Source organism: Dermacentor albipictus, chromosome 5 (genome assembly GCF_038994185.2).
Source record: "Dermacentor albipictus isolate Rhodes 1998 colony chromosome 5, USDA_Dalb.pri_finalv2, whole genome shotgun sequence".
Lineage (NCBI taxonomy): Eukaryota > Metazoa > Arthropoda > Arachnida > Ixodida > Ixodidae > Dermacentor > Dermacentor albipictus.
In genome coordinates this window covers 41,159,541-41,183,931 of record NC_091825.1, presented here as the reverse complement: position 1 = coordinate 41,183,931, position 24,391 = coordinate 41,159,541, and the positions used below count along the sequence as shown (strand labels likewise).

Below are 24,391 nucleotides of genomic sequence, written 5' to 3'. Positions count from 1 at the left end.
TGGTATCAGTCATACCATATACGCAGACGACGTTACCATCTGGTGTACGGGAGGTAGTGACGGACAGGTAGAGACGGCCCTGCAAGAGGCGGTTGATGCTACCGAGAGACACCTTGAGTCCACGGGCCTTCGGGGCTCACCGCACAAGTCGGAACTGCTACTTTATCGACCCAAGCGCAGAGGCCCGAAACCAAAGTGATGGAAGCCACTCGCCGAATGCGACATAAAACTGCGCACAAAAGACGGAGGCTATATTCCGAGGGTAGATGCTATCCGGATTCTCGGCATGATGGTAGAGTCGAGTGGTTCAAACAACCAGTCAGTGCTGCGACTCACTAAGACGGACAATGCCATCAGACTGATCAGAAGAGTGGCCAACTGGCAGCAAGGCCTCGGAGAAGATAACCTCGTGAGATTGGTACATGCGTTCGTAATGTGTCATTTCACTTACGTCGCGGCCATGCACAGCTGGCAAAGATCGGAGAGGGATAAGCTCAATGCAGTGATCAGGAAGGCAATCAAGAGAGCTCTCGGCCTCCCCGTATACACAACCACGGAACGCTTACTTCAACTTGGCATGCATAACACGCTAGAGGAAATAGCGGAAGCACAGGAGAAGGCCCAGTTCATCAGGCTATCTACCACACAGGCTGGAAGACACATCTTACAGGAGCTGGGCGTTCCTTCCAGAGTAATCAAAACAAAGTTCTGCAGCATCCCTCGAGAGCAGCGGGACCGCATCACTGTCGCGCCGATCCCACGAAACGTCCATCCAGAACACAACGTGGGAAGACGTCGGGCGCGCGCGAAGGCTCTCCTGGAAAAGGCTCGTGAACGCGCTTCGCAGAACAGTTTCGTAGACGCAGCGCGCTACGCCGACGGACAGGCCTTCGCTGTAGTTAGCGTAAATCATGAAAGCCAAATAACGAACGCAATCTCGATTCAGACGACGTCCTCTTAAATCGCAGAGCAGGCTGCAATAGCGGTGGCTTTATTGGACAAGAAGAGGACATCAATCTACAGTGACTCCATATCAGCTGTTAGGGCATTTGCCAAAGGAACCATATCCGAGCTGGCCCTAGGGATATTAGGAAGCAAAGAGATCAAGCCACACACATTGATCTGGTTTCCAACTCACATGGGACAGATCGAGAGTGCCCCGCCCAACCTCAACGAGTCGGCACACGGAGCTGCGCGAGGGATCATCAACCGCGTAGCTACCGGGCAGCGTGACGCCGTGGGTACTGACAATCGGGACTCTCTTTCCTCATACACCGAAATTACCAAGCACTTTTACTTGGCTCGGAAGATCTACCCCCTCCCACATTGCAAACTCAATAGAACTCAGGCTTTGACACTAAGGCTTCTACAGACGGGGGCATACCCAAACCCCCTACTTCTTCACAAGATGTACCCCGAAATTCAGACAGCAAATGCATGTGCATTATGCAATGACTTAGCGAACTTACCTCACATGCTCTGGCGATGCCCCGCGTTACGCGGCGATGAAAGTAACACTTCTTCACGCTGGGATGCTGTCCTACACAGCCCCAACCTCGAAGAACAGTTATGGGCTGTCCAACGGGCCCGCGACGCAGCGGAGAGGCTCGGCCTCTCTGTCCCGACGTGGGAGCGGCCCGCTGCGCGCTAGGGCGCGCCCTAAAGGACCCTAATAAAGTTTTTCATCCATCCATCCATCGTAACAGCCGGGATTAGTAATATGAGCTCCTTAATTTATTACCCTTGCGCACAAACACCTCAGAATCGCTACGAATCTGCACAACGTAGCCAATACCGCTGTTACTGTACAGTTTTCACAACAGTCTACTGCTATGAAATTGCATGACGACCATCGTTCTTTAGCATACATATGTTCCGTATTCATCAGCAGGGCGTAGTGTTTTGCCAGTGTGGCTGTACAGCTCTCACAACGATCTACGGCTCAGATTGCATGGCGACGCAAGCTTTAGTACTTTCACGTACAGAATACAAAATGTTCCATTCCCACGAATCTCCAAGTCTGCTGTATGCTCAGTTACATTAAGAACTAATACATCGTCACAGCAATTGAATTCATAATCTGTTTCTGTAAACTGTAATCTCAAAATAACTTTCATTCATTCCTCCTGAAGTGTGCGGCATGCTGACCTGGCTCAACGACACTAATGAACAATGCATCAGCACGATGTAATGCTTTGCCACTAAAGTCATCCGAGAAGACACCTCACTTCCATACGTATCCCCCTGCGACGATAAAAATTTAGTATGATACCGTCGCAAGAAAATACCAACAAACTCGCCTCGGACACGGCTGTCTGCTAGCTTTATAGAGAGCCGTTGTCAGATGGGAAGAGGACTTGGCACCTTTGAAGGCACCGTGTCCATGAGCGTTCATGTACTCATCAACCCAGCATCATCCGATACATTGGCCCCGGCGCCCCCCCCCCCCCTCCCAACCCGGGTTGACTGGGCGGGCGGCTTTGGTTCGGTAGAGACAAACGGAGCTAACAACTTTTTTCCCCGTAGTACCTAGGCGAAGAGAAATCTCAAGAACCGAAAGTCCCCACATTTCTCTCTCACAACCTCGCAACTATTGCTCCTCACACATGCGCAGAAAGAGCGGAGAAATCCAATTATGATGTGCTCGTCACGTCTCCTGCCGCCCCAGCCTCCTCCGCTCCCCCATTGGCCAATCTGCGTCACGTGGAAGCCGGCGCCGCGCTTTCGTATGTTTTTTTCTTTCCAACGCTGCGCAAGCGCCGCGCTTTTGTATATTTTTTTCTTTCCCGCGCGCGCCGACCTCCATTGTTGGGCCTGCTCGACGAAAGCGACGAAAGTACGGCAGGCGGACTGACGGAGTGCGTTAGCGTAATAGAATGTGTAGGGCCGAGAACCTAATTGCGATGCCATGCTGCTGCGCCTTCGGTTGCCACAACAGACACAGCGAGGGCAAAAAGCTTTTTGCTTTGCCGTCCGGCGGGCGCAACGCAAAAAGAAGTGGGGATTCGCAGGATCGGGCGGGCTGACTTCGAGGAAGTGGCAAAAAACGCACGGCATAGTGAAGTAAGGGCCACGGCTACTCACAACCTCTTATTTTGAGCCTAGTTCACGCCTTCCGCTTCGAAAAAGTGTGTGTTCATGCTCTGCGTGGTTTTTAGCGCGTTGTCTGGCTTCTTGTTTTTTTTTTTCGAACGTGCTCTCTTTCTTTCATGTAGTTTCGTCTTGCGGTGAAATTCACGCATCTGCAGCTGGCCTGTGACATAAAAGCGACCTTATTCGGGGTGTGTTTTGAGCTCCACCAGATGTTAGCACATTCTGGACGCTTTTGCAAGGCTCAATATGACTTACGAATATGGCTTCGAATGTACGCCCACAAGTATTGATTTGGTTTGTGGTGATTAACGTTTTTAACGTTCCGAAGCGACTAAAGCTAGGATGGAAGTCCTAGTGGATGGCTCCGGACAACTTTATCTAACTCGCCTGGGGTTGTTAGCGTGCACTTTGATCGTAGAGTCGTACGTGGGCCGGTAAATTCCTCGTTGGCGTTTCATAACACTCGCGCGTGCGCGCTAGCGCTGCTTTAGAAGTCGGCACCTCGGCGCGATTGTATTTCTTCAATAAATTTTATTTACTTGTTGTAACAATTTGTCATTATTACGAAATATTGACGGCGCCTCCAGGGCACCAAAGCGGCAACGGGAACACCAAAGCTAGAACCAGGGCTGGATGGGGCTCACCGAAGCCTGTGCATGCCAAGGGGGCATAGAGTTGCAAGGGGGTATAAGATCGCGGACAGCCAATTTTGCATGCGAACACTCCCTGCGACGCCTGCATTATTGTAATGTCACGTGCTCTTCGGAGGCCTCCGTTAGCCATTACATGTGCGCTCCTGGAGCAGTACTTGTAAAAAAAAAACAATATATCGTCACGATTACCAAAGCACCCCGCAATGAAAAAAAAACGGCCCTGTTGCCAGGCATTGCTGACCGCACACGGTCGGAATCTCTCACGTATCCTGCAAAGTATCCTGCAGGTACGTAAATGAACCTACGAAACCACGTACACATACTTTCACGCTGTCAACACCTGAAACTTTGGTAATTACGCGCGTGTTTGAGTACACCGTGTGCTTGCGTCGTGTTCCAGCAACACGAACGTGCGCTTTACGCCTTAAGTACGCCTTGAATAATGGTCCTTTTCTCTATTTCTTCCGCAATTCCAACACGAAATTCCAGAGGCCAGTTACTGACTGACGAAGAAAGATCTCGATTGAAAAAACTGCTCCGCACGGCTTGAACGAACTTTTTTACGGATTTCCTCCCGTAGCGTGTTAGCCGTCGTCTGCTATGGCAGGCCCACCACCGGCGGCGCCACCGTCGAGGCCGCGCCGAGCGGTGGAGGAGGGAAGTGAATGGCGCTACTACAGAGGCTAGAAGAAAACCTTCTAACTTTGGGATTGAGGGGTTTTAGTTTTAGTTGGATGGATGGATGGATGGATGGATGGATGGATGTTATGAGCGTCCCCTTTGGAACGGGGCGGTGGTTGCGCCACCAAGCTCTTGCTACTATGCTGCCTAATATCCTACCTAGGTTAACCAATGAAAAAAAACAAAACACTATGAACTACCACGTCCAAATTTTCTGATACCCTATTGCGGACTGTGCTTTTGTACGTCTCCGTCCTTTGTCGTTTCCCTACTTTTCTTTCCTTACTTTTCTTACTTACTTACTTTCCTTACTTACTTACTTTACTCCTTACTTTCCTTACTAACAGTTTTGCGAGACGCGTAGTGCCACCTGCCGGTACGAAGAAGCAGTAATTGAGTAGTGCGAAGCCCGACTCTCTTGCTAAGTTGCCTATGCAGCTAGCGACTACGAAACAACTATTTAACTAGATTTTGGTGCATATTGCGAGTGTTTTGCGCATTTAACACTCAGACAGAGAGCTATAGATTTCTACGATAGTCGGACGGGCCGCCGAACTGGCCGAACTGCCATAAAGCGCTTGATGGCGGAAACGGCGAAAACCGGGATAGGTCCGCGCGCTACGAAGAAACGCCACAATCGACGCTACTGTTGTGTATAAATTGCCATGAACGTGAAGGACGGAATAACAACGTTCAGTTTTACCGATTTCCATCGCCATCGTATGAAGGGGAAAGGCACGAGCGCTGGATATGGGCCGTTCAACCTGTTGGGTAATCAGATTACTTGCATTCCCCACAACAAAGCGGCTCGCATGAGAAAGTGCGACAATTTTGTTCTTCTGTAATTGTGTTGCGTAGCTTTGACTGAGGACCGTGGTAACCAAGCGAAAACTCAAGAATCTGCAGCCGCCACTTCGCTGGTAACAGAAAAAACTACGTTGCGAACCATCCTTCTTATGTGCTATCGATATCTCAAGAAGTGGAATGGAGAGATTTGCCAGGTCAGCTTAACCAAACATTTTGGTTCGTTTATGAATTCAAAACCCTGTTCTAGAGCATCGTTGTATCGCGAGCTCATTTCTACTTTCGGTATTTGGTATGCTTTGCGCCGATACAGCAAGCACGCTTTGCAATGTGCTGAGCCTGTTCGACTGCGTTTTTCAAATGTGAGCAATAAAGTTGCTGTAGCAGCACTGGATGTGTAATTGCGAAGTAACGCACGTGTGTAAAGAAAAATATTTTGCGTTTATTTACATTTATTTGTGTGCGCTTGTTGCTCGAAGGATCTGCGAAAAGTTCAAATTAAGGTACTGAGCGATGCTGTAGCTCCTGCGAGAAAGAAAGATGCAGCGCGTAGGCACTGTAGGAAGCTTACTTTCGTTATGATCGCACGCTGTTTGCTGCCTTGAAAAACGTTTTCTGTTTAGTATCCTGAAAAAGGCTATGAAAGGATTTACTCTGTAAATAATTGTGAGACAGAACATTACTATAATATACATAAAAATATAGGAGATACTCAAGTCTTGTGTTCAGGACATATTCAATATGAACCAATTTGAAATGCTTAGATTTTTATGAACCTAATGCTCTCTGTACTTGCGAGTTGCAGCACGCCGAAATAACACTCAATTGAGACTTTATTTTATATTGTACACGCACTCAACCCTGCAGCGATTCCTTTCCGTAGCGTGGATGGGCGGAAGAAGTTTTCCAGGTCGTTGATTTTTAGGAAACCGTACCTCAACACAAACGAAGCACCTTCGCTTGCGGACAGCTCTCCTTGCACTACTCAGTTCGTGCCAAGGCTGCGATGGGGGCGCTGGTGACGGGTTTTTCGGCAGCGCCGCCTGGGCAGAGTCTGAGGTCTATAATGGCAGAATTATATAGTAGGCACGTTGCTTATAAATGTACCGTGTTTGTTGTAATCAGCCAAGCAATTTTAACGATACTGATTTGTTGTTAAATTCGAGGCTCTGACCTACTAATGTTTGAACGTGCGCTCGTTGATTCTTCGGCATATTTTGACAAATTAAAAACAGCGCGTTGACGAAAAAGCGCTCCATTTTCAGAAAAATGCGTAATTCCATTCCAATTCCATTTTGGGCAAACTGCGCTAGTTTCTTTCCTCCAAGCGTTGTCGCCATTTCATTCCCATTACGTTCCGGGGAATCGAAAATGTGGAATGATTCCGGAGTGATAACTTCATTGTCAGTCTCCAAGTTTCTGCCCCATATGTTAGCAACGGTAAAATGCACTGATTGTACACCTTTCTTTTTAATGATACTGGTAAGTTTCCAGTCAGGAGCTGAGAATGTCTGCCGTATGCATTCCAACACATTTTTATTTTTCCGTAAACTTCCTTATCTTGATCAGGGTTCCCTCTGAGTAAATGACCTAGGTAAACGTACTACTTCACAGTCTCTAGAGGCTCACTGGTGATCGTGAACTATTGTTTCCTTGCCCGGCTATTCAACATTATCTTTGTCTTCTGCATAGTAATCTTGAAGTTACGCGTCTGCAAAATTTGGCCAAACCGTTTCAGGGACATTCTTAGGGGGCGCTGTGTGTGTGCCGTGAGCGTAATCATTCAATGAATCATCCATCCACCTAAGAGCCGCTATGAGCCGCCACGTTTGCATTGCCGCACGCGCGTAGTCAATCCAATCCGTGGAACAAACGACGCCAACAAAGCGTTCGCGTTCCATTTTGTCGTTGGCGTGTCCCGTCGCGTTGAGATACGAAAAGTTGAACTCTAGCCCTCGTGTGCCTCAGCTACTCGGAGTCCGTGACTCCCTTTGTGCGTCCAAGTAAGTGAGGGCCACGTAGTGGACGGTATCCAATCGTTTTCAGGCGAGATAACGCGACAATGCCCCCGCGCAAAAACACGGCGCGCCGCGGCCGGCCATTCAAGTTCGGAGAAGGCGGTGATAGGACTGCGTCGCAGGACGACGCTCCCTCGGATGCAGCGGCCGTCGCTTCTTCCGATGCTACAGAGAAGCCCTCGCCCCAAGCTAAGAAGCCGGCTGTGCCACCGCGCAAGGGGGCTGCGCCCAAGCCCAGCCCTGCCAAGCCTCGGGCAGCCGCCATTGAGCCCGCCGCTAAGAAGCGCGCCGTCGCCGCCAAACCGGCAGCCAAAAAGGAGGATCCGACGGCACGAACTACCAGCGACGCTTCCGAGGCCGATGCGGAAGACGACGGCGCCTTCGAGGCGCTTGTTCTCGATGCGGACGACGATGACGAGGTCCTTGCCGAGACCGCCGGGGACGGGGAGACAGGCGTCGGCGACGACTCGGTGCCCGCTGGTAACGAGGAAGGCGTCGCAGAAAGTACCGACCAAGACGCCGAGGGAGGAGACGCAGGGGTGGGCGAAGCCGACGAGGCGCCGGGCGATGACGTGGTTGCCGAGGAAGGGAACGGGGACTACGCCGGCGAGCCTGAGGAAGGTGCGGAAGGTTGGCAAGGGGACGCCGATGGTGCCGACTACGAAGACGACGGTGCCGCGGAAGTAGATCCTAACGAAGAAGGCGCAGAAGGAGAAGGTGGTGAGGCGGAATACGCAGAAGGCGACGAGATGGGGGATGCCGAGCATCCGGCAGAAGAGCTGGAAGGCGACGCTCTGGGGGCAGATGCTGCGAACGATGCTACGGAAGCAGGAGCTGACGACGGAGCGGAGGCTCTCGAAAACGGCGTCTCCGCTGATCCAGAACACGAAGAATCTGGAGATGTTGCTGCAGCGGCTACCGGAAGTGGCGAGGGCGAAGGCGAGACGATCGTGGGCGATCTGGCGCCTTCGGAGCGCGACTTTGTGATGGCCGAGGTTGAAGAAATCAAAGATGAGCCGACAACCGAGGTCACTCGGCTGTGGGACCTGTGCCCCGACGTGGAGCTCGACAGTGCCGAGACCATCACGGCATCGGTCCACGATACCATTCAGCGGTCGGTACGCCAGTTCATCGAGAGACTTCTGCGGGACGCCAAGGAAACGGGCACGGTTCCCGACGATGCGAGCGCCGCCGCACAGGTGAGAGCAGCGTTGATGAAAACTGCGTGTGCCTTGAATAACAGCAGCTCGAAAGGAACAGGCAGAGATTCACTCTGATCCCCGACTAATTAAACCAATGACTCAATAGCTAAATGTAGTGACTTTAGCAACCTGCTGAGAGGTTAAGATTATCCAATAGAGGGGAAGGGGTCTTATCTGCGCAGAATTCTGATCACGCCACTCAGTCACTAACAAGTGCACTGCAACGAACGCTAAAAAGCATTGGCATCATGATGCGCCATGCTGTTAGTGTGTCCATTGACTGGGGGCAAAAAGTAGTGCTGGTGTTTGTTGACTCCCTACGAATTTCCATTTTGTCCACCTTATACAGTAATAACACTCTGCACACACTAATTTTGATATGAGCAAGTTAGTTCTCCTTTTTTACTGTGTGATGGCACATGCTTCCTGCTCTAGCAAATTAGTTGCGAGGCGTTTTGGAAAGGCCTTGCACACCAGCCACGAGGCCCGATCCCGAGGGAAGGCCCCCCCTAAAAAGAAAACGCGTTCAGGCGTATGCTGCTGCGAACATCAGTGCCGTTCTTGCGCTCGAGGCAGGGTTTAGGCCAGGAATCCACATGACGGAAGGATGAGTTCGTGCGATAGTAGGAATGAAAGAAAAAGGATTTATTTCACATTATTGACACTGGCTCCAGATAAAGAAGCCCACTCCATGTAGGAGCATAATAAACAACTGAGTTCACATCGGGACGCGTCAGCAATCCCCTCACTGTGCCAGAAGTCTCCGCTTCTTAAATAGTTGTCTTCCCTAGAAGTATAGACTAGGGAATCTGATGACTATATCTCGGCCACTCGCTATCTTCGAATCGGTCACAAGATCCCTCCCATGATGTCCGCTTTGCCCACTTTCACCGGACTCTGCCTCCTATGTTTTGTCTTTGCCCCGGCATATGGCACAAGTATGTAGCAATTGGGGAATCTGAGGTTGACGTTCCCACGGCAGCCGTCGACGTTGGCCCCTTTCATCAATTAATTCAGCATGTCAAGGTCAGGTTCTTTGATCTTTGCCATAGTTATCCCCTCCACGGAGGGTGGTAGTGGCTGCCTCGAAGTGAGCTCCTTTGCTTGTGCGTTGTCGTATATGTTGAACCTCGTCACCGTCTAGGTGCATGCTGATCAAAGGACAGCCTCGTGGGAAACGTCTAAGGAAGTCTCATCGACGTATTGAGGCATAGCACCATGTACTGCGTTGAAACTTGACCGGCAGCTCGATGTCATTGCGGTGCTGAAAACTTGCTTAGTGCGAGCTTGCAACTCCACTTTAAAACAAAAAGCAGCCAGGGTTCCATCCAGCCACTGAATGATCCAGACTGCACCGTGAACCATATAGTTGCTGCCTTTCATTGTTGGCTTCGAAATTTAACAAAAGACCTTTGTGTGCACTTGGGCGACAGTTAAAATCATCACATTGCTAATTAAGTCTTCTTGCAGCATCGGCCCTTACTTGCTGGTGTTGGCAGTTGGTGAGCGCTACATGGCTTCCAGGAACAACACGCTGCACGGGAGAAGCCATTAATAATTATTCGTGATCCATAAAATGCACAACCAACATGCACTAAACTTGGGCGCAGGTACACAAATCAACTGGGAAAAGTCTCGGCACCCTACCAAGATGTTTCCAGTGGCGTACAGCAGAGGCCAGCACAGGAAAATGAAAAAGGCGGATTGAGAATGTAGCCACATTTTGATTCATCGGTGCTTGCTGAACTTGAGCTTGCCTGTGTGACATTTTGTTTCAACAACTGCTCCATGTGCTGGTTAGTGGCCTTGTGTGAGGCACCAAGCTTCGAGCCCGGGTAGTAAAATGAGTGGTGTGGCAGTGTACGTTTATATTTATTCCAAAACAAGCTGTTGGTTGATGGGCCATGTGCATGCAAATATCAAAGACTTGTCTCCTGGAGTTGTGCAGTTGAATAGAGTAAATGGGTACAAACCCCAGCAGAATTCCGATGGGGTTGGGATGCAAAAGCACCCATGTACGTAGATTTAGGTGCTTTTTATAAAACGTCCCAAGTGGTCAATAAATATCTAGAGCTCCATACAACAATGTCACTTATAGCCTGTGTGTTGCTGTAGAATGTTAAGCCTTGTAACGTGATTGTATCTCAGGCCCCTCATTTGTCCCTCTCTGGTATCTCTCTCACAGGATGGGAAGCCAGTGTATGGCTGCAACCTCTGCAATGTCCAGATGGACCAGCCGGAGCTGTTCGACTGCCACGTGGAAAGCCAACGCCACATCAAGCGCCTCCGCTGGATGTACTTCATGGGCATGAACAGTCAGTCAACTTGTTACTGTGGTTTTCTTCACATTTGTGAGCATTTAGTGATGTAAAACTATTGACGTCCGAGTCATTACAATACGGTTGACAGTAACAAAATTGTTTGTAGTACTATCAGGCATTCTACCGATAATACTATATGATCACGTGATGTGCCACATGCTGCATGTAAACACTGCAACCCATATTTGTAAAGTTTCCCGGTTCCTACTTGCGTGAATTGGGTGTTGCTGGTGGTCAGCTGTCAGAAAATTTCTGGTCCAAGAACTTCCAAATTATTGATCGCACCGTCAGTTGTGAATTATTGCTATGCTATCAGTTGTACTATTGATAGTACTACTATCAGTGGTTTTTCTTATGCTATTGATAGTTCTCTAGCAAAATACTGTAATTATAGTGGTATTGGCAATAATACTACAGATTGTATATTTTACACTATCAAAATAGTTGCAAATAATGTTCAATTTACCAGTAGTTTTATGTCACTAAATTATGCCACCGCTCAGTATTCTGGTGATGTGTCAGACCTATTGTAAAATAATATCCTAAACAACTACTAGACTTCCACATTACAATGCAGATCATCAGAAGCCAACAAACACTGACACCAGGGACAACATAGGGGAAATAACATGTGCTTAATAAATGAAATAAAGAAACGATAAATTAATGGAAATGAAAGTGGGTGAAAAACAACTTGCCACAGGTGGGGAACGATCCCACAACCTTCGCATACCCAAGGAAGTGGATGGGGAAACAGCGCTGCGGTAGCTCAATTAATAGAGCATCGTACGCGAAATGCGATGGTTGTGGGATCGTTCCCCATCTGCGGCAAGTTGTTTTTTCATCCGCTTTCATTTTCATTAATTTATCGTTTCTTTATTTCATGCACGTGTTATTTCAAGCACGTGTAATTTCCCAATGTTGTCCTTGGCGTCAGTGTTTGATGTCTTATGATATGACTAATAAAATTCGGGGCCCTCGGTTAACCCCCTTTCTTCTCACATTACAAGGCAGGAGTCATACCTTTATGGCCCAGAAAAGATGAGTCCAGTGTTATGGCAGAGGTTTTCCTCCACCAAATTATTTTCCCATTGGGTGTGTTGCCATTCTGTAATGTTCCCGCATCTTAAGTTGCCTTTGCCTGTGTTGGTCATTTAAAGGGACCCTGAAACGACTTTGACGATTTTCTAAAAACGTACTGAGTCGTTAGAGTAGGTCCTTCTGATCATTAATTGACGCATCTAATTGCTCCGCGTAAAGCGTGTAATTTATTATAAGGTTTTAAAAATGCACATCACTGCCTATCGCAGCTCACTGCTCGGCGAAATTTTAAGCCACCCCTACCCATATGACGAAAATCACACATATGACGTCAGTGGGGCGAGCTATCCGATTGGCTGATCACGGCGCGTGATCGATAGCTTTTCCAGCTTTACGGTAAACAAATGGTGTTTGTAATAGTCGGAATCTTAGTTAATTTGTTTTTATAAAAGGAAAGTAACATAAAGAGAATGCACAAGAAAAATTTTTCAGTACACTTCAGCACTTCCGGCACAGAGCAAGTGTCGTCAGCTTGTGTTACAACGTGCTCCATCTTTGACGAAAGCTCCGCTGTCAGTGTCGGTCTGTCTTTCCGCAAGCGCTGTGATTCGACTTTGTTGCGTTGTGGACTGCAAACGTAGCGACTGGCAATATGTCAAGCTGCGGCATTGTGTTCTTCTGCAAGCCAGTAGACAAGCGGACTGGCTGCAGCGCAACGGACTGCCGCTATCTGATCTGCGCCAGGATTTGCACGATTGCGGCCATCACTTTGCACCGGAAGATTACTAACACAATAGCGTTTCGCGAGTCTGGCATTAGGGTAAACTCAAGCGCAAGGGGGCAGGGCCTGGCCATGTCCCCTTGAGTGTCGTTTCATGGAATGAAAAGAAGAGCAAATGTGAATGGTCTGCATGGTGCAGCCACCTGGTGCCATAGAGCTCAACCGCACACAGTAGCAGTAACAAAATGTATTCTTTGTTGCCTGGGCCGAAAGGGTCACTCCTCGTGAGGGGCCACCCTAGGACTCTGGCCTGCCACTGTGCAGAATCTGAATAAAGTTCTTACCACCACCTTGCTGCTGGTGTAAAATTTTCTCAGCAGTGTAATCATTAACATGTTTTTATAAATGTTTAAAATCTTTTACACTTGGTTAGGGCAATATTAGCTCTTTCTTTGGCTGGTTAAGCTCTGAGCTTCGGGTGGCTGGACCGTGAAGACCGATCAGGCAGCTCACGTACGTCTACGCTAAAGTTCCTTCATCAGCTTGAGTTTATGCCTCCATCATTGGGTCGAAACGTTCAGCTAGTGTGTTATTACCGCAGTACCGGACACGTTCAGCGCTGCGACAGAATGCTCGCAACGCACGCTGCTTCAATAGCTCTCGCTTGGGGTCGACGGCTAAATGGCTAGTGGAGCAGTTTCGCGCGGGCGGGGCCGGGCTCCAGAACTACCGGAAGTGGACGATATGATGTCGCAACGTGATGCAGAACCAGTGAAGGCGGAGCTTAGCCGTGATCGCTCGGCGAACAAGTTGAGGAGGAAAAGCATGGCCAAGGAGGAGGGTAACTTGTAATCGCTTGTAGCTTCATTAATACGTAATGCTTCACTTAAATTGTGGTGCGAATGTTCTGCTTAAGCTGTACCCTACGCATCTACAAAATTTGTCCGAACTGTTTCAGGGGCCCTTTAAAGTTAGTGGTACAGAGGCAAATTTGGGAGTATGAAATGCCGGGAGGCATGCAATCGTCAGTCCCGATAAGAGTGTGACGGCATTGTTGTAGTTTTGCCAGCTCTGTGCAGTCAGCTTCGTCACAGTACAGTTGTGTTATTTGGTGAAGCACGGGAAGCAGTGGGAAGGGGCCATTCTCACAGAACATAGTATATGTCCCTTATTTATTACGTTGCTTTTGCGATGTGTGGCCTTCACTGTTATGCTTTACCGGCTGTTATGTATTTAACTTCGTACTTCTGGCTTTGAAAAACCTACTGGTTGCTTGTTTTATCCTAGCATTGCCATCTCAGGTGTCCCATGTGAGTATGATTGGGCTAACTTGCTGTTTAATTTCTACCACTGTATTCTTTTCAGAACTTTATATTCAAAAGACACTTCAAAATACCTAAATTAATAGTCCACGGGGAGTGTCACTGTCTAATATCCATCCTTATCTTGCAGCACACATACTCAGTGTCGATCCTTAATTATCCTTTCAAAATTACTCAACAAAATGGAGTAGTTGTCATTGTAAAGCACCCTGTTGCTCAAAGGAAATGTTGTGGGACCAACACGCAATGCAGCTGGACAGCAAAGAAGAATGAAAGGAGCTCTAGTTCGCTTTCTCAATGGAACCGTGCCAAATTGGTATACTACTCATTTGAAGCTGCATTTAAAAAAAAAAAGAAAAGAAAAATTATTCTTGTGATTACGTGACTGCCATGCCAGATTCCCCTACAATAATGTTATAGAAGGACCTGCCGTGGTGCCTTAGCAGCTACGGTGTTACGCTGCTAAGCACAAAGTTGCAGGATCAAATCGTGGCCACATTTTGGTAGGGGCAAAATGCCCGTGTCCCATGCATTGGCGGCATATCCCCTGGTGGTCAGAATTAATTTGGAGTCCCCGCTACAGTGAGCCTCATAATCAAATTGTGGTTTTGGCACGTAAAACCCTAGAATTAAATTCTATTATTGGTAGGAAACTCTTATGTGAGGACTGCAGTCGAACCTGACTATATCGAACTTGTTCACATAGAATTATTCTATATATCGAACAATTTCTGGTCGCGGTATAGTTACAGTGAGGATATATATAGCAAAAATTACGCTTACAGCCACCGTAGTCCTCCATAAAGCAAGCAGCAAAGTCCCAATAAAGAAAGGCGTCAGGCAGGGAGATACGATCTCTCCAATGCTATTCACAGCGTCTTTACAGGAGTTATTCAAAGACCTGGATTGGGAAGAATTGAAGATAAAAGTTAATGGAGAATACCTTAGTAACTTGCGATTCGCTGATGATATTGCCTTGCTTAGTAACTCAGGGGACCAATTGCAATGCATGCTCACTGACCTGGAGAGGCAAAGCAGAAGAGTGGGTCTAAAAATTAATCTGCAGAAAACTAAAGTAATGTTTAACAGTCTTGGAAGAGAACAGCAATTTACAATAGGCAGTGAGGCACTGGAAGTCGTAAGGGAATACATCTACTTAGGGCAAGTAGTGACGGCAGATCCGGATCATGAGACGGAAATAATCAGAAGAATAAGAATGGGCTTGGGTGCGTTTGACAGGCATTCTCAGATCATGAACAGCAGGTTGCCATTATCCCTCAAGAGAAAAGTATATAATAGCTGTGTCTTACCAGTACTCACCGACGGGGCAGAAACCTGGAGGCTTACGAAAAGGGTTCTACTCAAATTGAGGACGATGCAACGATCTATGGAAAGAAGAATGATAGGTGTAATGTTAAGGGATAAGAAAAGAGCAATTGGGTGAGGGAACAAAGGCGAGTTAATGACATCTTAGTTGAAATCAAGAAAAAGAAATGGGCATGGGCAGGACATGTAATGAGGAGGGAAGATAACCGATGGTGATTAACGGTTATGGACTGGATCCCAAGGGAAGGGAAGCGTAGCAGGGGGCGGCAGAAAGTTAGGTGGGCGGATGAGATTAAGAAGTTTGCAGGGACAATGTGGCCACAATTAGTACATGACGGGGGTTGTTGGAAAAGTATGGGAGAGGCCTTAGCCCTGCAGTGGGCGTAACCAGGCTGATGATGACGCTTACATTGAGCAAAAATAATAGCAACTCCCGATATATTGAACGTCAAGCGGCGGAACAGTGCCCCCAGAAGTTGGCTTTCCCTCGCGGTAGTGGAGAACCCGGCGGCGGCACTCCATCCAACCGCTCTCCCTAACGTGACCGCGCTGCGTCAGGCGAGCTGTCTATACCCCCCTGCAAAAAAAAAATGATCCTGGCCCGCCCACAGCGCTTGCTCAGACAGCCAATCAGGGGCTTTTGTGCCCTTGTCGTGCAAGATGGTGAAAGTGCGAATTGTGTAGCTGCTTTTCTGGTTCATTGTGTTTGCGCATTGTGGGCCTTGTCCCGCAGTGTTGCCGTGAGGAAGCGGCGGAATTCACCTTTCGTCGTGAAATTGAAATCGTAAATCGGGTCGAACGTGGTGACAAGTCGGATGTCCCCGCAGCTTGCAAGATTCTGAGGAGCACTCTCAGCACGATCTTGGAGATTAGGGCTAAAGCGGCCAAACTCGCAACCTGGTGCCCATGGCGCTCGATGCGTACGCATGGCCATGTACAAGTGGTTCTTCATATATGCCGGTTTCAGCGTGCTCGGTGATGACTAAATTCTGATGAATGCGACGAATCCGTTGCCTGTGTTGCCGAAGTTTGGAGCGAGCTGTCAGAATTTCCAGAATCGGTTGATGAATCAACAGTGGAGGAGTTTGTGAGGGCAGATGATGGTGTTGCGCCCACGGGAGAGCCCGAAAATGAAGGCTACATCGCCGAGATCGTACCGAGCACAAATGAAAGTGGGCACAATGAGGAAAGCAACGACGGTCCTTTGCCCATGTTCCCCGAAGTAATTGGTGCGCTCGCACTAGTTGGTGCTTCTGCGCGAATGCGGAAGGTTGCGGCCTCAGCTGCTCTGACTCCTTTTGACAATGTGGGGAAGTGCGTGCGTCGCAGGCAGCGAATTTGCCCAAGCAGAAGAAAATGCAGGACTATTTTATGTGAAACTAAGCTAGTTTCATCAATAAAGTGATTTTATAAATTGTATGGGCTTTTATGACATCCAATTATTTAGCAGGCTTATATCGAATTATGCTCTATATCGAACTGATAGGTGTTTTTTTGTGAGTTCGATATAACTGGGTTCGACTGCATAGGGAATTGTTGAGCCTTGGTTATCCGTCTGATATATATGTTTTGTCTTTCCCTGCCACAGAGGAGCTGAGCAAGTTCCACTGCCGGGTGTGCCACATCTCGGTGCCGTGCAAGGACCACCTGGTGGGCCACCTACGCAGTGACCGCCACGTGTGTCTCAGCAAGTCCCTGAACGTGCATCCCAAGTACTCCGAACACCTGCTGTCCCAGCACTTCCCCAAGGGTGAGTTGTGCCAAGCCGTGCGGGCACTCGACCCGCCCTTTCTTGTCGTCGTTTTGGGTGCATGGGTGTAGGTGGCTGCGCACTATCACTCTCGCGGGCTTGTGCTCACAACTTCTAAAACTGAGAACAAGGTCCCAGTCGAATGATGATGGAGTCGGGGGCAGTCGCTGTACCATGATGAGTGCTTACGGTGAAGTGGGTGGGGAGGAGCACTAGCTCGTAGCTCCGAAGCTTAGCTGAAAAGAGTGTTTTGTAAATGACCAGCCAGTTACAGGGTCACACACACACACACACACTGCATAGAAAACTTCTGCACGCATGCAATGAATGAATCAGTGTCACGCAGCTAGTGGAAAACATGCAGTACAGTAAAACCTTGTTAAGTCGGACTCGTCCTTTGGTTCCGTCAGGCTTAGGGTTTATTTAATGCAATGGAACTAATTACAGTAGACTCCCTTTAATACGAACTCAAAGGGACCATGAAAATTTGTTCGTCTTATCAGAAGAATAATTGGAAGCACAACCAGGTGCACCCAAATATCTCTCTTCAATACGGTAAATGAAATAGACTTAAATCAGGGGTGGGGAATGACATTAAGGTCAATTCGATTCAGCCAAGTTTCCCTGCACCTATTCACGGTACGCTGCACCTAGGCCTTCGATTCCTCGAGGTGCAGTGGTGCGCCCGGCACACCACAACTGGCAGCCTCTGCACCTTTTCGTTTGTGGTGCCGTGCACCTTTTTCTGAATCGAACAAACCTTTAGCTGAACTTAATACAGTAGAACCCCGCTGTTACGTTCCTCACTGCTGCGTTTTCCCGGCTGCTACGTCGTTTTCATCCGGTCCCGGCATAGCTTCCATAGGATACAATGTATAAGGAACCCCGCTGTTACGTAGTAGCTGTGAAAACGTTCCCGCATGATACGTCGCAACTTAGCACACCGCACCCGCCTGGGCTAAAGTAGGCAACGCGTTCCAACCGCCATTTTGGCTTCTGACGAGTTTTGGCTGGGCTTGGCCGAGCTTGGCTATGGAACTGGCTGCAAGAAGCCGCACGCCAGTTAGAGAGGCCGCCACTAAGTGGCCATTCGTGAAAAAATGCTCTCACTATCATCACTGTGATTACGGTCACCGCATCGTTGTTGGACATGTCGACTCACGGAGGAAAGAAACTCAGGAGAGGCCCTGACGTCACTCTTTGTGAAGGTAAAGTGAAACCGGAAGTTGGCGTGCTGGTGGCGTTGCTCCGCCTATCGGGCCAGCTCTCCTCTCTTGTTTCCATTTATCCCATGCCACGCTGCGCGTAACCGGGCGACTTGGACGCGCGCGCTCCGCAGCAATACTAAACAATTGTTAGCATGTTAGCATGATTACGCCAAAGAGCAAAATTTCCCGCGGATATTCCTTCGTCCGTTGCCATTGTCGTGGCGCGGTGACGACGAGGAGCACTAGCCGCATGATGCCAGTGAGTTGCCAAATTGTAGCTTTGGAGAAGCCGTCGCGGCTCTGGACCTCCTCCGCAGGTACGTCGCACCTCGCAGCGACGCTGACAGCAATGCGGCCTTCCAGGCTATTCAGAAGCGTGTGGCGATTTCTAGCGAGCGAAAGAAACGGCAAGCCACCATTATAGACTTTTTAAAGTCCTAAGCACACTCTGTGGAAATAAATTGTCTATAGTTGAAGCTGCATTTTTTCATTCATTTTGGAGCTTTCCTCACTGTTGCGTTTTCCCGGCTGTTACGTTTTTATCCCCCGGTCTGGTGAAAAATGTATGAACGGGGTTCCACTGTAGAAAACTGTTTTCGAGTGGTACTCTTGCTTCGTTTCATCCAGTCCATGATGGACATTTGGCGCTTCTGTGCAAATCGGTGAGCACCCACAAATGATGTCATCTCACCTAATGACCATAAACACTATTCTGTGCCTCTGTGCTGCTGGAAAAAATTAGCAATGGCTTAGCTCGGCTATGCCAGGATATACGTAGCGTGAGCTGAGGCATGTCGCTCAGCCTTCTGGCAACGCCGCTTTGCTAGACAATCCTCCCTTTGCTCCAATGTCTCTGCAGCACATTTAGCCTTCTTATGTTCCTTCTTCCTACGCTCAACCGCTAATTGCCAGGCTACTACTTCGGGATTCGATGAGTTAAGCTTCTCCACTCTTCTGCGCCCCTGAGCAGCAATTTCGCTCTCCTTTTCCACGGCTATACCACACTGGCAAATGCCCCGCTATATGCATACCCCCACTGATACCTCTGCGCATGCGCACAAAGTGAGAGGCGCTATCAAGCAGCTCCGACGCAGCGTCAGACTTGGCTACTGCGCAACGGAGGCGCACAGCTGGGCACGCGCCGACTCTAGTGCATCTGCTGCAGTTATGACGTCACTCTTCTGGAATGCGCAGACCGGCGAGGCCTGCACGGCGGCTCCGGCAGGCTATCTGTGTGCCGTGTGACGTCACTGCTCCTCGCGCATGCGCAGCACGGCTCTCCAGGAGCCACGCGAAACTGCACAACCTCGGCCAGTGTAGTTCACGCTACAGAAGTTAACTAGGGAGCCAAAGCAGGCATTTGCTGCCTCACAGGTCGTCGGTGCAGGCTTTGAGCTAGCAAAGGTATGAAGGAGCGCGGAGCAAAGTAGCACATCCTAGATGAAAGTCTAGATGACGTTGAGCGAAGTGGGGAAGGAGAAAAGAAGTTGTCGTGAAGGAGGAAGGCAGGCAGACGTGCACTGGGTTGACATCCTCCGACAGTTGCTACAGGTTTCGTTTCCAATACGGACGTTACCAGGTTCGTTTCATGCACAGTGTCAGATTGGTCTCACGATAATATCATCCGTGCTTGCTGTACGCTGCGTGTGCGAGTGAAAGCGTGTGATGGTGAGCCGACAATAGCGCTCAATATTGTGTGCGTGAAGGAGGAAAGGTGGAGGGGGGGTGGTAGCCCGCTGTCTTCCGTCGCGCGCATAGCACTGTGGGGGGAGTGAAGGAGAGGGCTGTTGCACTTCGGTCGTGCGGCTTTAGCTTGAACACGATCTGCTTTGGGAGCACAATCAGGTGGACCTATGGCTCACAGCTTCGCGTGCGCTGTGTTCTCGCCGCTCATTTTTCGTCGAAGCAAGAGACAGTGTGAAGTTCACTTCGCTTGCTGCTACTGCCGCGATTCCTCACGCCAGCATTTTGACGGAGAGCGACCGCGGTCATCGAGTGTGATGTGTTCATGTTTGCCTGTGCATGCTGTCACCAGGCTTGTTAATTTAGTTAGTAACCGAAGGTGTTACCGTATTTACTCGCATAATGATCGCACTCGCGTAATGATCGCACCCCTAAATTTTGTCGTCGAAATTCGATTTTTTTTTTAATTTCCCGCGTAATGATCGTACCCTGAACTTTCCGCAGCGATATGTCGTGTGCCAAGTCTAGCTAATAATGATCGCGCTTACCATCTGTCGAATGCTTCGCGAACGACTCTTCAAGACAAGCCAAGCGGCCTGCACGCACCAAACATTCTTAAGTAGATGCCTCATTTCATTAATTTCATCACTTTCCGCACTTCTATGACATAATGAGGTACAACCAAACTTGCCTTTATTATGGGTTGGCTTTATAATGGTTGATGTCAACAAAAACGAAGGCGCATTTCGATTCTTTTCATCTGCTTTTGCACTCGTGAGCACGCAACAAATCGCGCGCGGCAATGATAGTAGCCACGTTTACTCTGATACGTTAAAAGTGCACCCTATTCATACGTCGACGCTTGTAACACAGCTAAGATATTCGCCCACCCTTAGCGGAAACGTGCCGTATTAGGATAGTAGTGAAGACAGATGCCGCGGTTTCCGCAGCACGTCGGCCATGCATTTCTATGTCACTGGCAGCTAAGCGCGCCCACCAGTTTCTGCCTCCTCATTGTGGACATGGCTACGTTACTGCCGCAAACTTGCCGATATTAACGATAGTATTCAGCACTGATACGGAAGAAACTGTTTGAATACTTGTAATGTACTCACGAGAAGAAAAAAAATCGCGTTCGGCGCGTTCGGCTTGCTCCGCCGGCCGCCATTTTTGTTTTGGTGTCCCGCACCCGCAATCTCGCATCCCACAGCAAACGCGGGTTGAAAAAAAAAAAACTTTTTTTTTTTTCGCGGGAAATTTAACCCGCGTAATGATTGCACCCCTGAATTTGCGTCAATTTTTCTGACAAAAAAAGTGCGATCATTATGCGAGTAAATACGGTATATTTAAGCAACTGCTGCGTATGGCATGGTTGGATTATGATCTGCGATGCGGACAGTCTAGGCGCACCGAGGGTCAATAACTTTGTATGCGCTAGCAGCACTCGTACGCTTGCGCGTCACCCGCATGCATGAAGTGAAACGTCACTGTCTTTTTGTTTCGTCCTCTTGTTTTTGCTCTGTCCACGGGTGATGTGCACCGCAGGCCTCCAGTAGGGTGCCTTGATGCGCCCCCGCCCCTAGGCATGGCTCATCGAGGCACAGAAGCCTTTGGTAGCGGTGGTGATCACTCCGAATGTTCGTCTTAATCAAAGAGCACGTCTGAGGCAGTTTGTCCTAAGCAGATTTTTTTTTTGCATTGAGTCTATGGAAAACCAAACAAACGTTTTCATGTTCATTATATACGAGAATTCGATTTGACTGAGTTCGTCTTAACGAGAGTTCTCTGTAATTTGGACGGATTTGGCTGCATGTCAGTTAATTCGAACAACTCTCGGAGCTTGTTGAGCGCGGAGCACCGTAAATGTGCAACGAAAAAATGCAGAAACGCCATTAGCGCCCACCAGAACGAAACGGTGGAGTTCACATCGCCATGGTCATTAGTGGAAATCGTGCGTGGATGCGTGATTTACAGCAATGCCAGAATGCTTTGTGTCAATGTGTGTCGTTAAAGCCTTTATTTTTGTGTTTACAGCCAAGCATAGTACCGTGTCGCCCACATGCCTTCATGGCTGCGTAGTTGCCATCAATGATTTTGTCGAAAGCAGCCACTGTTTTGTCTGCAGTTGCAGAAAACTGTAGTTTCGTTCCGACTCGCTGCGTGCGACGGTTGCATGCCTTCAGAACCGCAAGGTCGCCACCCTTGATTGCATCGACAGCGGCTGCTGTTTTGTTCGCAGCGGCTGAAGCAAACTGCAGTTTTGTTTTTACTCAGTGCAAGGCTGTCGAGGATGAAGAACACGATCTGCATCACGATGGGCGGCGACACTGGCGTAAAAATAATGGAATGTTCGCGTGCTAGTGAAAAGCATGCCTCCGAAGACGAAGCCGCGCGCTGCGGCCGTGCTGGGAAGAAAGTCGTGAGGCCTTCTTCACGGCGTGCACTAATCAGTCAAGAGAAGACCCGAGTTGCAGCTTCCACACTGATTTTGTGCAAAATAGAAATGGTATGTGCCGATTCATTCAGTTCAAGCATTTGTTTGTTTCCTAGATACCCTCAATAATTTGACATTCGGTTAATTCTGGCATTTTTTTTTTCGGTCCCATGAAATCCGAATTATTGAGGTTTTACTGTATATCCACACGTTATCAAGATAGGACAACTGTCCTTCAGAGAGTAATAGTTACAGAAAGTGACTAATTGTTTTCAGAATAGGAAATCTGTCTACGTAGCATGGAGTCTGCTAACGCAAGATGTTGCAATGCATTGTAGTGTTATTCAGTTTCCAGCAAGACAGGGCACCACTGCTGCCGTGAAAGGCCATGGCTCTGCAATGGACCTACACAGGCTGATGACGAAGACGACGGCTACTTGCAAGAACTGTAAGGGGTGTTCACTATGGGACTTCTGCCGAGGATGAGAAGAGGGATCATCACCGACGTTGTTTTCGACAAGCCTCCTACTCTCTCGCCTGCGAGCAGCAGGGTTGCCAGCCGCCACTGAGCAGAAGCACGCACCAACGCTGGGCACTTGCTCCTCCCCGGATGTCGGGGAGCGTTTGTAGCTTGGGAAGAAGTGCATTCTTGGCTCCACGGAGAGGTCCCTTAGGCTGTGCTGATTGACAGAAGCGTCATCACCACGTGGTGCGAGGAGGTGGATTTCTCTCTTGTGTGAACACCCCTGTAACGATTGTTGCACACCTTTGGCACTTCAGCAGTATTATCGTGCAGGGTCCGAACTGGGGGATTTCCTCACGATGGGCTGCAGTTGTTTGGCAGCCCACCATTCAAAGTCGCCGCTCAACAGTGCGGCAGATCTGCTCACCATTTCATAACGCCAACTGCTGGTGCAGGGGCCAGCAACACTGTGCAGTGATGTACAGACGCCAGGTGCATAAAGAAAACCAGATGCACAGCTCTTGGCACACAAAGTGTGTCATACTTGCCCTTTACTTGTTGGCTGTAGAGGTGCGAAGGGCGCACTCTTCATCTGTTATTGTTGGCAGTCCTTGCACTAATGCAAAGCACAGTTCTCCCTCGTTTACGATGTTCTTGTGGTTACCTATAAGCTACACTTATATGAACCTGATAAAGTTAGGTTGAGTCAGCTTGTTGGACCAAGGACCAGTTTTCTGTTTCGTGTAAGCTTTGCTAGTGGGTTGAAGCTTTCGTGTCCATTCCACCCTCGGTGGCTTGCCAAGATAACTTTGGGTTTTGCTCACAGTGATATGACACCAATGCTCCGTTTGCCACACCGCTGCTCTCCACATAGTCCGATGAACGCAGCATCAACAGCCGTTGGATGCTGCAAGAAATTTTCACTTTAACATTGCATGGAGGCAAGGTGACAAACTGAATTGTGACAACTTTGTTTTCTGTTTTGCAACATCATGCATGTATCATGTCAAAAAAGTTGAGGAAGCCGTGTGTTGCTCAAGTCTCTGTAGCCATGCATTAAATGAAGTCTTGTGAGCCGGTTTTTTCGCACAACACCCACATGGTTCTGCGGAATACTGGTGCTGCGAGTACGTGCGAGTAATAAAATCTGTTGGGTGCTTCGGTATATCCAAAATTTGTTTCAGAGGCACTGAACTCACCTAAAATCATCTTATTTGCGCTAGAAGTATCCATCGTAGTTTCAATTGCTTAATTTGTCCTTCTTTTTTCGAGTCAAGGATAGGTTCTTTCAGCTTCTTTCGACTTCCAGATTTTGAAGAGGGAGTGTTCATCCTTTTTCTCCGCTTGTCAAGACCTCTTGCAAGACACCCGCCTTGTCCTCAAGCCATAGGGCATTGCATTTAGCCCTACCGCTACTCGTGCTTGTCACTTGCTGCACAAGGCAGGGAAGAGTGCATTATTAACAATAAAAACGCCAAATCGGGCACTGGTGGAAGGCATCCATACAGTAAGCAACTATGCTGCTGCACAATCCACCGACACATGTTCCCCGTGGTGCCTCTGATGGACTAGCCAAGTTATGGCCTTTGACATCTGGCGGTGTGTCTCAAAGGCCATGACTAGCTATGTTCGCTGATGCCAAAGCAGAGGCTGTTCTGCTTTGGTGATTCC

General features: G+C 48.8%; 1 protein-coding gene across 3 annotated transcripts in view; it reads left to right on the top strand.

Annotated features, from left to right (window-relative positions):
* The first annotated feature begins 7,045 nt into the window (after nucleotides 1–7,045).
* Nucleotides 7,046–24,391, top strand: part of LOC135902101 (uncharacterized) — an 81,645-nt gene continuing 64,299 nt past the window's right edge. The window contains exons 1-3 of one of the 3 annotated variants that reach the window (XM_065432000.1): nucleotides 7,046–8,448; nucleotides 10,637–10,766; nucleotides 16,771–16,932. In XM_065432000.1, coding sequence (XP_065288072.1) covers nucleotides 7,294–8,448; nucleotides 10,637–10,766; nucleotides 16,771–16,932 — 1,447 coding nt within the window. In that variant the 5' untranslated portion in view covers nucleotides 7,046–7,293. The remainder of the gene's footprint in view (nucleotides 8,449–10,636; nucleotides 10,767–16,770; nucleotides 16,933–24,391) is intronic. The other 2 variants (XM_065431999.1, XM_065431998.1) reach the window with 2 other exon arrangements.